At 31.9% G+C, this 16,371-nt stretch overlaps 4 protein-coding genes across 9 annotated transcripts; 1 reads left to right on the top strand and 3 right to left on the bottom strand.

The window, feature by feature from the left end:
• Window positions 1–1,098: 1,098 nt before the first annotated feature.
• LOC145934093 (pH-sensitive chloride channel 2) lies at window positions 1,099–9,018 on the bottom strand. 3 transcript variants are annotated; one of them, XM_083034349.1, is made up of 9 exons: window positions 8,656–9,018; window positions 4,693–4,876; window positions 3,756–3,985; window positions 3,496–3,578; window positions 3,064–3,219; window positions 2,791–2,946; window positions 2,532–2,697; window positions 2,221–2,410; window positions 1,099–1,937 (listed from the first exon to the last, which is right to left on the bottom strand). In XM_083034349.1, the coding sequence occupies exons 1-9, from the start codon at window positions 8,871–8,873 to the stop codon at window positions 1,665–1,667; spliced, it is 1,656 nt and encodes a 551-aa protein (XP_082890475.1). In that variant the 5' UTR covers window positions 8,874–9,018; the 3' UTR covers window positions 1,099–1,664. The 3 variants fall into 3 exon arrangements, with proteins under 3 accessions (XP_082890475.1, XP_082890476.1, XP_082890477.1); XM_083034350.1 differs by lacking the exon at window positions 8,656–9,018 and adding an exon at window positions 5,494–5,990; XM_083034351.1 differs by having other exon boundaries at window positions 1,143–1,937; window positions 8,649–8,782.
• Window positions 9,019–9,375: 357 nt separating this feature from the next.
• On the bottom strand, window positions 9,376–13,649 carry LOC145934091 (transducin beta-like protein 3). Its single transcript, XM_083034346.1, has 15 exons — window positions 13,492–13,649; window positions 13,330–13,381; window positions 13,061–13,268; window positions 12,794–12,968; window positions 12,528–12,698; window positions 12,279–12,454; window positions 11,995–12,194; window positions 11,712–11,915; window positions 11,453–11,642; window positions 11,233–11,354; window positions 10,891–11,049; window positions 10,662–10,827; window positions 10,359–10,583; window positions 9,911–10,038; window positions 9,376–9,711 (listed from the first exon to the last, which is right to left on the bottom strand). Exons 1-15 carry the CDS (start codon window positions 13,506–13,508, stop codon window positions 9,514–9,516), a joined length of 2,391 nt encoding a protein of 796 aa, XP_082890472.1. The 5' UTR covers window positions 13,509–13,649; the 3' UTR covers window positions 9,376–9,513.
• A 111-nt stretch (window positions 13,650–13,760) lies between these two features.
• On the top strand, window positions 13,761–15,175 carry Cnpyb (FGF signaling regulator protein canopy b). The gene is made up of 5 exons (XM_083034359.1): window positions 13,761–14,008; window positions 14,204–14,324; window positions 14,406–14,540; window positions 14,608–14,772; window positions 14,857–15,175. The coding sequence occupies exons 1-5, from the start codon at window positions 13,906–13,908 to the stop codon at window positions 15,011–15,013; spliced, it is 681 nt and encodes a 226-aa protein (XP_082890485.1). The 5' UTR covers window positions 13,761–13,905; the 3' UTR covers window positions 15,014–15,175.
• Window positions 14,749–16,219, bottom strand: Mrps33 (mitochondrial ribosomal protein S33). 4 transcript variants are annotated; one of them, XM_083034363.1, is made up of 3 exons: window positions 15,990–16,201; window positions 15,449–15,867; window positions 14,749–15,357 (listed from the first exon to the last, which is right to left on the bottom strand). In XM_083034363.1, the coding sequence occupies exon 2, from the start codon at window positions 15,816–15,818 to the stop codon at window positions 15,471–15,473; it is 348 nt and encodes a 115-aa protein (XP_082890489.1). In that variant the 5' UTR covers window positions 15,819–15,867; window positions 15,990–16,201; the 3' UTR covers window positions 14,749–15,357; window positions 15,449–15,470. The 4 variants fall into 4 exon arrangements, with proteins under 4 accessions (XP_082890489.1, XP_082890490.1, XP_082890491.1 ...); XM_083034364.1 differs by having other exon boundaries at window positions 14,749–15,250; XM_083034365.1 differs by lacking the exon at window positions 14,749–15,357 and having other exon boundaries at window positions 15,412–15,867; window positions 16,062–16,219.
• Between the last annotated feature and the right edge of the window lie 152 nt (window positions 16,220–16,371).

Below are 16,371 nucleotides of genomic sequence, written 5' to 3'. Positions count from 1 at the left end.
AATATAATTTCAGATCCCTATATAATTTTTATTTTTGGAAAAAAAATATTCTCTGTGAGACTAACACACATGACGTATAAAATTATAAATAGAGTTCTGTTTCAACTTATTCTAACGCGCGAATTATAAATTGTTAATGCAAACCTATGTTACTTCGACGGAATTGCGAATTGATTAATATATTTTATGTTACAATTAAGTAGAATAATTTGTGATTATCTTCTGAATATAAACATTAAGATTGAAACAATTGTTCAACTTTTGCGTTTTCTATCTGATTTTATAAACGTCGAGACTCTAAATTTTTGGGGCTTTAAAATCCTATCTTCCTCTTGAATTAAAGGGAGCAAAACCGTGTGTCTATCCCTGCACGTGTATGGTTATCCGTTCCACTATCATTTTCTACGACGAAAGTAATCAATGCTGGACACAGTTAAGCATCAAGGTCAGCGGTGCTGGTTAGATATTGCCGATCGATATTTAGGAACGAAGAACATTAAACGAGCATTATGTGGTATGTGGAAAAGGGTTGCTACCTCTGACCTCCAAATAGCGGCTCTAGATTATTAATAGCGCTAGGAAAATTCGACGGAAATAATAATGAACCAGTTGGTCAATCAATTTTGCCACTTTATACCGATTTTGTAGGACTATTCGAGAACACATTAATATGACAGAATAACGTTCAACGATATAACGAGCATCGATATAAAAAGTTAATCGACTCGATAAAAGTTTAGCGTAAGTATGATATTTAACGAGAGAAAGTATAAAGGTAATATCACACACATACCGTTATTTTTTTTCAAGACTGCTCTGGATGAATTTTAGCCCTTTAATTACTTCGCATAGATATAGAAGAATTTTGATCGCAAGCAAATTAACGCGAATCGACACGTTTTCAACCCTTCAAGCGACTGAAAGTGTCCTTCGTTTGAACTTCTATGTCGTTTCTCGAATACATATCCATTTTATAAAGTCTTGCGCGCGCGCTGATCGTATCTCTTTAAGATTGATTGTATCTTTTCGCTCGAACACGCACGTGGAATGATAGGAAATGTTTCGAGGGCAAAAGGGGGAAAAAGTCGTCACCCAAGATTTTGGTGATTCATTGTTTCTAATAAAAACGTGATTATACAATATGATATGAAAGAAGTGTTAAGTTCCTCTAACATGCAAAGTGCATTTGTATCACGATTGATCGAATTTGATCTCTCTTGTAATGGATGCTGTATAAATTAGCGATAAAAATAGCGATAAAAAATAACGTACACGTTGAGTTAGATATTATGTGTAAATAGATATTACGTGGTCTCTACTCTGCTAATTCTATTTTGTACAATCATTTTGAATGACCCTATTGAAAAATATTCTAAGTATTATAAGTAATCGCAATAAAACAGAATTTCGCTTCCGTGTATTAATTTGAATGTAATTCCGAGTGATTTTACTCTTAGCGAGAAAACTATTGTATATGTAATAATTAACTATTGTATAAATTGTATAACTATTGTATAAATAATTTCTGAAAAATTGCAGTTTCGTACCTTTTTAATGGAAGCATCATCGGTTTCGTCGACTTCTACCATTCTGTTTCTGTTTTTTCAAGTCATTCCAAGTTCATTATACGAGTCGAATATGATCGAACAAATGATTACAAGATCTCAGATCCATATGAAAGACCAATAGAGAATGTTGAATATGATGAATGATACGGGAAACACTATCCTGCTACGCTTGTCGATCCACTGAGCGATCTCCTGTGGTGTCATCGTCGTGAAATTATGCAGTTTGGCGAGAGTCGGCCTGCGTGGAAATGGCTTAGATGGAGGGGTAGTGATGCTGTCAATGGTCGTGATGCTGCCGACAGAACCAGGTTCCGGATCCTTATCCTCTTCTATCCTCACCGACGGGATGTTGATCGTGCTCGGGAAACTCTAGAAACGATCAATACGATCAATACAATCGATTAATTTCGCCGAAGAAAACGTTCGAAATATTAAGCCTCAAGATTTAATTTTTATTTAATTTTCTTTACAACCTTTTTTTTTAAATAAATTATGTGGCAGATTTGAAAGTAATTTCGTTTGAGATCACTGAAATTTAAATAAATACTTAAAATGAACGTAATTGTTTTCTTTCTCGAAGAGATTATTTTTCAATGTACTTTACAATATTATAGAATAACATTGGGAATTATTTAAATATAAAACGACTCACGTGTACGGTGAGATAATTTTGACTCGTAAAGTCTTGCTCGCTGTTTGTATTTGCGTTATCTAATGACGACCACGATCGCGATCGTTCCAATCCGGTTGTATTCTTCTGGAATTGCTTTCGCGCCAATCGCGGTGTCAAGGTAGACTTAAGGATGTATTTGCTGTTGACTTTTTTCAACGGTACGTTCTTTCTGTATGCACAATTATACATGACACGTTACCTCTAAGCGGTTTATATCGGAACTAGTGAGTCAGAAACTATGTAAGGTGTTAAAGTGAATAGAAAAAATTTCGATGAAGAATATTACATACTTTCTTCGGTATATGGTATTAACGAAGGCGAACTCGACCATCGCCGCGAACAGAAATATCGTGCAGCCCAAAAACCAAATCTCACTTGCCTTTATGTAAGAGACCTTCGGCAACGAATTTTCCACTTTCGACGCGAGCGTCATAAACGTTAAGATAGTGTTTGTTCCTGAAAATATATAAGTCTCATGTATTTCAAAAATATTAATTATTTGTCCAGTGTATCGTACTTTAATTGCGAGAGAATATGCAAATATTTTACCTAGAACTATTCGCGGCGCGCTCGCGTCTTGATGCAACCAGAAGGATACCCAAGAAATCACCACGATTAATATAGATGGCACATAATAGTCCATCATGAAGAATCCCATTTCGCGTGCTAATTTAAACGTGATATTTATCGAGCTGAAATTGCCGGCTGCAATCAATGATATGGTAGCTTTAGTAACCATGTGACATTCAAATGCCTGAAGACGCGTATATTTTTTCTCTTTATTTAAATTAAGTCGAAATATTCAAATCGATCGAATTTTACCGAAATGCCCATAATGATATTGCCATGAGGTGTAGGATACTCCGGAGCGATTGACCCACGTGTCGACGAGCTTGTACTCCGTCAGATACAAATTGTTCGCGATAACAATCGGTTTCTCGTCCCAGTCCAGTACCATTTCGTTCACATTGTGAGTCCCTAGTGTGTGTAGGGGAAAAAATAAATTATTTGCTTTGCGTTGCATGCAAAGCAAGACTTGGCACGAATCATAGAGTGTTAAAGTTTACACGATGCTTTCTTGTTAGCTGACACAATAAATCTGAAACGGTTTAACTTAACTAACATGTCTGGCTGAAAAAAATATGCTTATTTTAGCATTTTGAAATATTGCATTTTATACTATTAGCCTACTAGTTGTCGATAATAAAAAAGCACCGTGTAAACCATCTCAATGATATAACAATAGCAGCCTACAGCTTTCGAAGACCAGCGGACACTCTTGCACGTCGAACGGAAACTTTTCCAGTCGGAGACCACAATTGAGTGTCGCCTCCAGTCTGAAATTCAAACGAATTTCTCCGTAATTAATCTCTACTTTTGCCTAGTAATTTTGTAAGTTTACATTGAAGTGACGTAAATAGAGGAAATCAAAATTGATTTAATTACTCGAATTTTTTTTCGTCTAATCATATGAGATTCGCGATTCTCTTCGAGATTAAATATCATCCGAATACCTCGTATTCAAAATAACCATGCCATAAGGACTGATGGAGATGAGCAGATCCTTGACGCCGTTTCCCATCACCGCCGAGGTACGTTCATTCGCGACGTATACAGTAGGAGTCCAGATCAGAGCGTGAGCGTTCTGACCACCGTATATCTGAGTCATGTAAGGTGCAATGTCCGAAAATTTCAGTCGTTTATCAAGATATCGGAACTGCAGCATCAGATGCACGTCAAATTGCTGCAATACATCATTTATTCTATCTTTATTATCGATCCTCGCGAGGTGATACTTATACACAGAGAAAATTTTCTCTTAGAATTTACCCTGAAAATCATGATAATCGTGGGACAATATGGTATGAAAAGAATTTTATGAGAATTTCTCTGATTAATATTTATCACAATAAAAAATAATAATATCTATCACAATAAAATATAAAATATGTTTGATTAATTTTACTAAACTATATAGTAAAATTTACTAACTATATAGTAAAATTAATCAAACATATTTTATATTTTATTGTGATAGATATATTATTTTTTATTGTGATAAATATTAATCAGAGAAATTCTCATAAAATTCTTTCCATATCATATTGTCCCACGATTACCATGATTTTCAAGGTAAATTCTAAGAGAAAATTCTCTTTGCGTATTAGTATGCGCACTGGCGGATCTCAGAGGAGGAAGAGAGTTTGGGGTTTAAAACTCTCCTTTCCAAATAAAAAAAAAAAAAATTAAGAAAATTAAAATTGAAATCAGAAGTTTCATCACATCTTCATCGTTGATCTTTGAATAAAAGTTAAGCGTGATATCGAGGAAAATATTAAACCAAATAATTTTGAAACCATCTCCCCTATTATTATTATTATCGATTTTAGGATCCGCTAGTATTCGTGCGTAAGATATAAGATATAAGTACAATTGTACACAAAAATATACCAGAGTTTTGGCCATGTTGGACTTTATTGTGTAGATGAAGGCTTTCGTGTAAATCCTGATCGGGTCCGTAGCGTTAATCACCCCCGGTGGTCTAACCATTTTATCGTAACGACATTCGTTCGCCAATTCTTGTAAAAGTTCCGTTTGCGTCATGGAACTACCGAAGGACGGGCAATTTCCCAATCTGTAATAAACAGTGTTGAGTTTTCTTCAAACGCGCGTGAAATGTCAAATCTATCTTTAGAATTTATTAGACATATAGGTACATTTCAGGTCGAAAGACGCGCGCTTTCTTACACGATTGCAAGTTTTATTCTTGAATGTATAAATTCTCTAATAAAAATAACTCGCAAAAGCTCCCGTAGCAGAAAAATGACGATCTCGATAAATTGCGTATTATCGCAAAATAGCTTAAGATTTTTCTAAAACATATTTGAAGAAGCAAGATATCTAAAAGAAGAAGTTTTGCGTGTTCAAAGATAAGAATATAAAGAACTAAGAATATTAAAAAAAACTAACAATAAACTTTTAAATATATCCTTCAGAAAGTATACTTAAATATATTTAAATATACTTAAATATATTTATATATATATGTTAATGAATATTTATTATATTTATTAAAATATTTGAAATGCTTAAAGTGATTTTAAATATCTATAACTTTGAACTATAATAGAGAATACATACAAAGGCTTTCATACGATACTTAAATGCAATAATAGTAATGAAACACATGTTATAAATATAGCCGGCAGATCTAGCTTTGAAAGAAAAATAGCTATAATTAATATTCTAGACCTCATCTCTTCGAGCGTATGTTTCTGACGTATTGTTCATTAGTGTTTTGTATTGATGTAAATGACATGTTACACTGTAACAGTTACAAATGACATTGGCTATATAGAATATATATGATTGTGCACTGAAACTAATTTTCTTGTCACTTGATGTGCGCATGTTACTTGCTCACGAGAACCGAAGATTTTGCGGTTTATCGCAAATCGGTTAATTATAAGCACAAATCTATAAAGATTCGACGCGCTATCAAATTCCGCGAAGCAATGATCTACAAATTATTAAATGCTCCGAGTGCTTTATTCGTAAGAGAATTCACAAAAGAACGCCGCCGACTATATTAAGTTCTTATCTCACACTCTGTGTGCTACTTGAATTTATAACGTTAAATATCTTCGCCAAACATCTTGTTTATATAAGATACCAGCATATTTACGTGTCCCTATGAAATTGTATGTACCAATTGAGATTAGGATTAAAATTCTCTCTGACGTTATACCGTGTCGTATGATATGCAAAGTGTCACAAGGTATACTGCAAGGTATACTGAACAATAAATATTTGTACAGGTAATTTTAGTTACGGAGAAATAATATAAAAGAAATCAATTACGAATCAGAATGTTTTTAAAATATATCTCTAAAATTTCTAAAAAAAAAGTCTTTAAAAATATTTTTTTATAAATCTCAGAAATGCTCTTTATAAATTTTATAATTTATTATTCCGCGTGTGCAAAATGCTTCATTTAATTTTACTATTTCATACATTTTCCTTATTACTTAAGAGTTACACAAAAAATTCCTTGGATCGAAATTACGAGTTTAATCTAAAAAGAGCACTTTATAAGTTTGTTCTGAGAGTCGAAATCTGAAGAGAGATATAGTTTCTATTTATTTTAAATTACATTTATATAATTTCAAAAACGTTTTAAATAAATAGATTCAGTATAAAATAATTATTTTCACTTTTCAATAATTTTGTAATACTTTTATATGCAGATCATGACTATAAGAATTGATTAATGTTGCAAAAAAAAGTTAAACATAAGATATCCCCCTAGGACGAACTTTAATCTGAAATTTTTTTTATATTCTTAATAGAAAACTTAAACAAAGATATTTTTAAAAAATGATCAAGTTGAATAAATACTTTGTGCATTCCGTGTTTATAATATACATGCTATTCTCCATAGATTTCTACTCGACTGATCTCTTTTATATATTTTTTTGGTCAATTTTTTCTTTCAAGATATTTAGAGCAAACGAAGAGTCACGAAGCTAGCAAATGTAATAATGGTAAAGTTCGCGATGAAGAGCGAAAGAGATTGATGAGAAGGCAAAAGTTAAATTTAAATGCCGATATTTGAACAAGTGTGAATCCGTCACGATGTTTGTTTACTGTCGAAACATGACGGGCTCTTTTGCGCGCGTACAAAAACGAAGGATAGTTCAAGTATTTTGTTACCAATTTTTTTAAAATTCGTCTTTTCAAATTACGAGAAGAATTTTTGCGCCTTAATAAAAACGCTCTTTCTTTCACTACGGAATAATTTGCATTACTCTAATTCGTTAATGGTACCGGTTGATCGCATTTTACGAGAACTTCGAAGGTCGAATGTTATGCACTAATAAGTTTGAAAGCAGCTATAAAATTTCACAAGGTTAAAAATAATATTACGCGAATTTTACCTTATGACGCCGTATTTCCTTGTGATCTAACACGTGAACAACACAGCTTCGGACTTACGTAAAAGATATATTATTCGCGAGGAAAAAGAATAAAAGAATGAATGGCATTAACGTGTTTTCTTTTCTCTCTTCATCGTTTTGTATTATTTTACAATGTGCAAAACCCTTTCGATAACGATGGAAACCAATGATGACGGCGGTATGAACCGCGAGCAAGTAAACTTTGCGGTTTTGCAAAATTTATGAAGCATATATTTTACAAGAATCATTAATAATGTAACATTACTCAAGAGCTGATCTGCATGCAGCGAATAAGCATAATCCTCTCTTGTAAAAAAAGCAAAAATTTCAAATATTTATTAAGATTCAGTTATTATTTATACTTTATATTTGTGTTTATATTATATTTATTAATTTATACTATATTTTGTATTTAAATACCAGCAGAAAAAATGCTCTTTGCTAAACTTTGATATTTTTATATTTAAGTATATACGAGGGTAAGTCAAAAAGTAAAGGGACAAATAAAGAAAAACACATTTATTTTAACCTATGTGGAAAATTTACATATTATTTTTCGACATAATCCCCACCAACATCGATACATTTGATCCACTACTTAATAAGCTTCTGTATTTCATCCTGGAAGAAAGATTTGGGTTGGATGCGTAGCCAGTTATGCACTACTGCAATGACCTTCTCATCCGAAGAAAAATTTTTTCTTCGTAGTGCTTCTTTTAATAAACCGAAAAGATGAAAAGAAAAAAGAAAAAAAATTTTCTTTGGATGAGAAGGTCATTGCAGTGGTGCATAACTGGCTACGCATCCAACCCAAATCTTTCTTCCAGGATGAAATACAGAAGTTTATTAAGTAGAAGTAGTGGATCAAATGTATCGATGTTGGTGGGGATTATGTCGAAAAATGATATGTAAATTTTCCACATAGGTTAAAATAAATGTGTTTTTCTTTATTTGTCCCTTTACTTTTTGATTTACCCTCGTATTATACAATTAATGCGTGTTGAGATATGTATTTTATATATTATAGATACATATATTAAATTATAAATATGTGTGTAAAATGCGCGAATATATATATATTTAAATCCTGGCGTTGGCACATCTCTATCTGATGACTGAGATATACTTTCATTAAATCCCTTGCGTTAGAATCACGTTTCTCAGACTATTTTTCGCGAACTTAAGATGTCAAACATCTCTCAAGCACGTGGTCGACCGGTCATAATTTTAAGACTACAGACGTTGATGTCTTTGGTTCACGAAAAAGAAAACTATACATCTGGGAAAAGATGATTTTAATGCAAAGGGCTAATGTATATATATCTATATTATAGAAAATAAATCTCAACATATCTTCAACGTGCGACCTGGATAGGTCGTTTCACGTTTCCGGCATGATATATTTTTGCTTTTCTTTATTTTTTATATTATTAATTGAATGAAACGTACGACTTACACTGTTGCGTCCACGAGCGATGGTAGCCGTGACAGATGAACGAAGAGCGCCAGGACGAAGACCCTTCCTCCGAGAGTCATTCTTAAGTTTTCTTCGTCACTTAACAGTACAACTAATGAATTCCGACTGATCTTCCTTTGTAGCCTGCGAGTATACTTGGGTGAGCAAATTTGTTGGAAACCAGACGCCCAGACCAAACCTTGCTCCCACTCTCTCATGGTGAGTTCTCCAGACTCGTTTGAAGCACATACATATTCTCTGAGATAATGTGTGAGATCAACAAATACATGCACACACTCATTATGTGTTTAAGACTTATAAATGTATAGACTCTTGCATTCATCCGTAGTCATTGTGTAATTTATACATCATTGTCTAACGCAATGCACTAATTTAAAACGCGCGACTCAATATCAGATATCACTAAACGACTCACTGCTTCCTGGAATAATCCATCTAATGTGTGATTATTTACTCATGTTATAAAAAATGCTACAAATTCAATATAATGATCCATGATTCACATCTTTGTGTAGTGAAATTTTTCTTATCTTCCTCCTGAACTTGTAAGCTTTATCACGATATGATTACGCATGCAGATATATACGTCTTCTATTCATTTTCATTTAGCATTATTATTATTGCACAGTTTACTGCAAAAGTAATAAGCACTCAAAATGTAATTCGTAATCAAACAGATAATAACTTAATGAAAAATCAGGCAACAATCATATGGAGTAAAAAAATAAAAAAAATTGTACAATTTATTCTTATATATCCTTATATGTAATATTATGTACATATTGTACATATATAACATACACATATAACATATATAATATATGTGTTATATGTAAGTTATTTATTGCTAACTGACATAATATCAGGTTTCATACAATTAACAGTATATGTTAATAAGTAAAGATCTTGTAAAAGTTTTGTCAATCTTTTAAAGTGTCTATCAGTATAAGGTATCATAGTTTCTAGAGTGGAAGATAAACCTGGTATCTGCAGCTCCTGAGTTCCGATTTCTCTCATTAAGGCATTTATAACTATCTAAAAATAATAACAAGACAAAAAAGTATACAAGAGATGTACACATATGTATGTATGTTACGTTTTGTCAATATATCGAAGACTTTAAAAATCAGTTATAACTCTGTGATTAAATCATTAAATCAATTAATAATTATATAAATTTTTTTAAATCTTTAAATTTTAAATTATTAAATATCTGAACTATTAAATCTTATACCTGAGCAGCATGTGAATTCCGACTGTTTGTATTCCACGAAATTGCGCACCTGAGTAACGCTTCCTTGCGGGCTGGTTTTAATTCGCTTATTATTTCTACAAGCTCGTCGCTTTGTTTCTGCAATAGAGCTGCCACAAAAGAAATATATTTTATATATAAAATGTATAAAAGATAAAAAAAAAACACAAGTTAAGTGCATAAAAAAATATACAAATTTGTAAGCAATAAAAAAAGTTTAAATAATTTAAAAATAGTAATTAAGTTATGTTATCTTGAATAATATAAAATATACATATATATACATATACATTATACGATAATATGAAATGTTACAAATAATATGTGCATTTATCATTGTTGAGTCATACAATATCAACATTACAAAATTAAATCAGACATAATGATAGTTTAGACATAATCATAGTATAAGAGATATTGACAATTGTACCTTCTATAATTTTAAGAACTTGCAATGGTCGTTCCATCTTTAGAGCCAATCGCAGCGCAGCTTGAAGCTCTTCAGCCTTTAGTAAATTGGCCAACTTTTGTTCCTCAAACACGAGCCGCTCTCGTTCTTGTGCAGCTCGCGTCTTCCTCTCTTCAGTTACATCCCTCCAAATGACTAGCAATGAGTCGCTACCTCCGCTGATGATGTGTTTTTCATCTTTAGCAACTAGATAAGAAGAATATTATACATGTATTTATAAAATATCGATTGTTACAAGATATTCTCTGGATCAAATAGACTCACCTACAAGAGTCCAAACGTGACTCTCGTGTTGGTCTAAAGTAGAAATACACTCGGACGTTTTAATATTCCACAACTTCAGAAGACCATCTCCACCTGATGTGATTAGCTGCATACCGTGTGACAGAAACTCTCCTCTTAAGACGGAGGATTCGTGGCCTTCAAAGGTCTGCGATAAGAAAAAAAGAATAAAGTTATAATAAAATCTACGAGTATAAAATTTCTCTTTTACCTTCAGACAATTGAGTTCTGTCAAGGACCATAATTTCATTGTACAATCGGCGGACGTTGTTAAGAGAACTTGATCAACCGGCGAGAATCGAACGCACCATACGCCTCTTCGATGACCATGAAACACTCCGAGCAATTGCAAATTCTCAGCAGACCACAGCTATAATATAGATATTGTATTATAATTTTTAAATGTCATATATAATCTTATAGATCATATAGATATTGTATTATAATTTTTAAATGTCATATATAATCATATATTGTATTATAATTTTTAAATGTCATATATAATCTTAAAATTATTTATGCACATATGTAAGCAAGTTTATTGTAATGATACCTTAGCAGTCTTATCTTGCGACGCTGTAGCAATCAGTTTATCATTCGGCGAAATAGTTACGCAGTTCATCTCGTTTTGATGTGCCAACATCGTGTGGCTTGGATTTAATGACAAATCTTGCTCTGTAAATATCAATAATCATCTTACATTTATCTTATCTTCTATTTTACACACAAATATATGCATGTACATATATATATATAAATTTTTTCTAACATACTATGTGATTCAAGATTGTTGGATAATTCCCACAGCTTTAGGCATGAATCTTGAGCAACAGTTGTAAAGAATTTAGTTGATGTTTGAGATATAGCAACAGAACTGATTGATGCTGTATGCCTAACGGCACATCCAATGCAAGACATTATTGTCATCTCTTTATCAAATAGCCATACACGAACACTATTATCCTGTAAATAATTTTGTATATATAAAAATGTCAGTTATTATTATTATTGTTGTTAATAAAAGATAAGTACCTTAGCTGAAGATATAAGCAAATTTACATTCGCCGGAGTCGTAGCTAAGGCCAAAATGCTATCACTGTGACCACACAATAATTGACAATTCATAGATGCAACATCGTAAAGTTTTATGTCACAACTGTTAGTCGCGAGCGCAATGTGACTGTCATTAGCTCCAAGGTATGCAACATCTAGAATTTCATCGCTATAACCTACCAACTGTCCCAATTTATTATATAGATGGATTAATATTTATAAAATTATTTTTTATATAGAATTTTATGCAAAGCATACCAACCTGTTTCTTACATTCAAACGACTCCAATGAATGAATGATAATATTATGATCGACAGATACCACTGCAAAAATATTATGGGTACTGTTATAAAGTAAGCGAGTGATCGATAAACTCCCTTCTTCCTTAGCTGGTGATACCAAAGAGTTGTCTTGCGTATAAATCAATTTGCCTGCCTTCATTTCCCAAATTTTAACAACGCCTAAAAAAATTTTCATGTTAAATTGCATACTCCTTTGTTACTTGTGTATTGATGTGTTAAATTGTATTTGAATTATTAATATACCTTTCTCACCAGCTGAAGCAATGTATATATCATCGCTTTTACTTGACTTAATAAATGCTGGTAAAGACTGAGGCGATATTATAAATGCTCCTTCTATTCCTTCATATGTTGGTAAAACACGTATTGATGTTCTAGATGATATATCCCATAAGATCAGCACTCTATCTCTTCCCGAACTGTGCATACAAGATTATTAATTATTATTATGGTAATTTTATTTGCAAAGTATGTTCTAAAGTTCTTTCTTACCTAATTAAATAATTTCCATTTTCATGGAAACTAAGAGATGTAACTTTACTAAAATGTCCAGATAAAGTAACCTTTTTCTGTCCAGTATTGATATCCCAGCCATGAATCTTAGTGTCGTCGCCAGCGCCGAAAAGAAGTTGTTTTGTAATATCCGGATGAAATTCCAATACACTAAATAAGAATAAAAGTATTGATATTAATTTTCTGACTATTAAACATTTTGAAATATAGCATTTTATACATATTTCATATAAATATCTAATTACCTAATTACTCCCTGCAGTCCTTTGAAATTATGTGTGCAAGCGTGATGCTGCAAGTTCCACAATCTGACTGCACTATCACTTCCACCAGATGCCATTAAGGCATTATTATTTGAAAGAACTATTCGTGTTACGGGTCCTTTATGGATAGACTTCCATAATTTCATCAACTTATTGACTGATTAGAAACAAAAAGAGTCAAAGTTAGTTTCAAGAATATATTGTATTGAAGCTTGATTTATAAAGCATCTATTAAATTTGAGTCGTTACCTTTCCAATCCCATAATTTGAACAGTCCACTTTTGTGATGAGTGAATATGCTCGTACCATCGTCACCAAGAGCAAAACAATTTATTGTATCCTCCTGTTGATCAGTCTTTATCTCACCCAACGATGATATCACAGAGCTTTTGCTCACAGATAGTATCGAAATGGTGCCTCCTTTCTGGCAGAATAAATGTTGTGCATCTGCACTCCACTGCAATGAAATTATTACGTTATTAATGCGATAAAATAGATCAATTCTTTCAGAAACTTACTTGTACATCGCCGCCGGTATAAAATGCTCCATGCTTGCATTCCACTTCAAATCTATAAATATAACAATCATTATCTCTCTCTCAAAAACAGGATATACTACATAAAGAAATTATAAAAAGAACACTAAAATATATTCTTATTCATAGGAATAAAACACTTACGCTTCTTTAATGCTCATTTTTAGCGTTATTCAAAAATACGTATGCATTTACAAACAAGCACGTGGTGTATCGAATCCTACATTCTTAACATCCCCTCCTTCTGAAGAACAGCTGACTCGGATCGTATCTCTTGAATGAACAATTGATTGGATTTCTCATAGAGAATTTCTAGAGTTCCCCAATATTTTTTAGTGAGTCCTAGAAATTCCCTATTCGTTAACCAATGACAGATCCACACACGTACGTTGTACACGTTTATAATAATATTAGTGTATATCGGTATAAACGAGACGAAGTTATTGTGATCGTCGTTGAATGTTATATTCTATATTTCACTGTACGATACATATTTCAATAACATTCCAATAATTTCATGATTTTCCAGTTAATATTCCTTTTTTATTATAAGTCACGATGCTCGTGAATCTTGCAATTGTAATTAATTTATTATTGGCATATTCCGCTTTCGGTAATCTCGAAGAAGAACAAGGAGTAAAATACGCCAACAAATGTGAAGGTGATCTTTTTATCTTAGTTTGGAGCAATATTTTTTTAAGACAAAAATGTAAATTTAAAACATATTGCTTAATATTGAGAGATTATTTATAAATCTCTCAATCTCTTATTTATAAATCTCTTGTTCAACAAACATTTATAAATAATAATAATAATGATTATCAGTTGGAATTAACAATAACTTTTTGTTACGCAGTATGCAAAGTTTTAGCTACAGAACTCGAAGCTAGATTAGACGAAACTGGAAAAACACATGATGTATTAGAGATTGGATATTCAGTAGATGCCCCAAAAAAGAAAAAAGATTACAAGAAATCGTAAGTATCTTATAATAAATTAAGACAATATGTGAAAGATTATTTTAATAAAAAATTTATAGAATGCTTGTTTCTTTTCAGAGAGTTACGTTTAGTAGAGTCTCTGGAAAATGTTTGCGAGCGTATATTGGAGTACAATATACACAAAGAACGTACAGATAGTACGAGATTTGCAAAGGGAATGAGTCAAACGTTCACGACACTGCATAATCTTGTGTAAGACACTTAATATACAGTGATATTATAGAATAATCTGGAAATTATAACAAATAAATGGTTATAGGAACAAGGGAGTTAAAGTAGAGTTGGGAATTCCGTATGAATTATGGGACAAGCCTTCTGTCGAGATAACGACTCTAAAAACACAATGTGAAGATTTGCTAGAGAATCACGAAGCTGATATCGAAGACTGGTATAACAATCATCAGGGAAAAGTTTCTTTAATTAAGTAATGTCTTATATATTTGTTTTAATAATAATAAATAATATTTATTATTATTAGTATTAATATTGTTTGTTGTTTACTATTTAGATATTTATGTTCCGAGCGTGCATTGAAAGATGGAAATGATTCTTGCCTGTACGAGAAAGGAGACACTGGGAAAGATCTCGAAAAAAAGAAAAAAAAGGAATCAAATAATAAAGGAATTTTGAATAATAATTCCCAGTATGCAAAGCAAGAGTTGTAAACTACAAGAATAAACTGCCTCGACAAATACATTCATGAAGATATCTTAGTAGTAGAATAAGGATGTGATTTTATATTAAAAAATATGATATATATAACAGACTGTAATATTATATATATATATATATATAAATCTGTAAATATTAATATAGGATTCTATATACTCGAATATATATACTTATGTGCCATATCGTTGTATCGTTAGAAATTTATAATAAATTCCTTTTATATATTTCTCCTAAAATATTTGCTTGTAAGTTCATGTAACAGCGTAAATGCTAATTCAGGTAACGCGTTACTTCAGTCTATTCAAATATGTTAAAATATCCCTTTTAATGTATATAACTTTTAGGGATAAAAGAGCGATAAAAAAAAAATTATTAATTGTAATCTACTCCATAATTTGCAACATATTGTTTATAAATAAAATACATACTTTATAGCACAAAATATGCTATTTAATTTTCGGATGATTTAAATTTGTGTCTGTACGGAGGTGGAATCCATCTCGGTTTACCACGGAGTGCCCTCAAGCGTTGATATTCCTCTTTGAAATCTTTATGCTCGTCCCTGAATAGACCATAATCGCGCAGTTTCACCATTAGTTTCTCCGTCTGCTCGTATCTTGGATAATATTCCACGATCTCCGGTCGTTTATGCACCGGTTTCTCGCTGAAGATCTTCACGACTTTCATCGATTTCCGATAAGTCGGTGTGACCACTTCTCCGAAAATTCGATTACTCAGGCGATTCATACGCATGGCATAATTAGTGGCCACGTTCGCCAAATTTACGTATTTACTCATCTTTCAATTCACTCGACCGAGCAATCGTATTATACTAATCTTCCTTTTCCTAAAGAATGAGAAATAAAGGTTAGGACTCTAACAAAGATTAGAAAATCAGCTTTGTACGTTCAAGACACGAATGACAAAGGTTAGTTACGAAAGAAAACCTTACTTTGATTGTCTACTTACTTTTTGTATTTCATAAATTTGCAGACAATTGTTATCCTAAGAATAAGAAACGAGAAAAATATCGTCCAGTACCTGTGTTATTGTGACGTGTTGTTAACTTCACGTCGCTGTGAGACTCATGCGAGAAAGTATAGTTCATAGTTCCACGTCCTCCGAAACGCGAGAGAATATCGGGACATATTAAATGTAATTATTTCATGTTACAAGCAGTGCACAATATATTCATTTAAATATTAAATATATAATATATATATTAAATATTTATATTATAAATATTATATATTAAATATTAAATATTATAAATATTAAATATTATATATATATATTATTTTATATATTTATATTTAAATATATTAAATATTTAATATATTTTATTTTAGTT

The sequence above is a fragment of the Prenolepis imparis genome, unplaced genomic scaffold (genome assembly GCF_030444845.1).
Source record: "Prenolepis imparis isolate NDT839.2.m4 unplaced genomic scaffold, iyPreImpa1.0 SCAF_3, whole genome shotgun sequence".
NCBI classification, from domain to species: Eukaryota; Metazoa; Arthropoda; class Insecta; order Hymenoptera; family Formicidae; genus Prenolepis; species Prenolepis imparis.
This window is presented reverse-complemented; position numbering and strand designations above follow the sequence as displayed.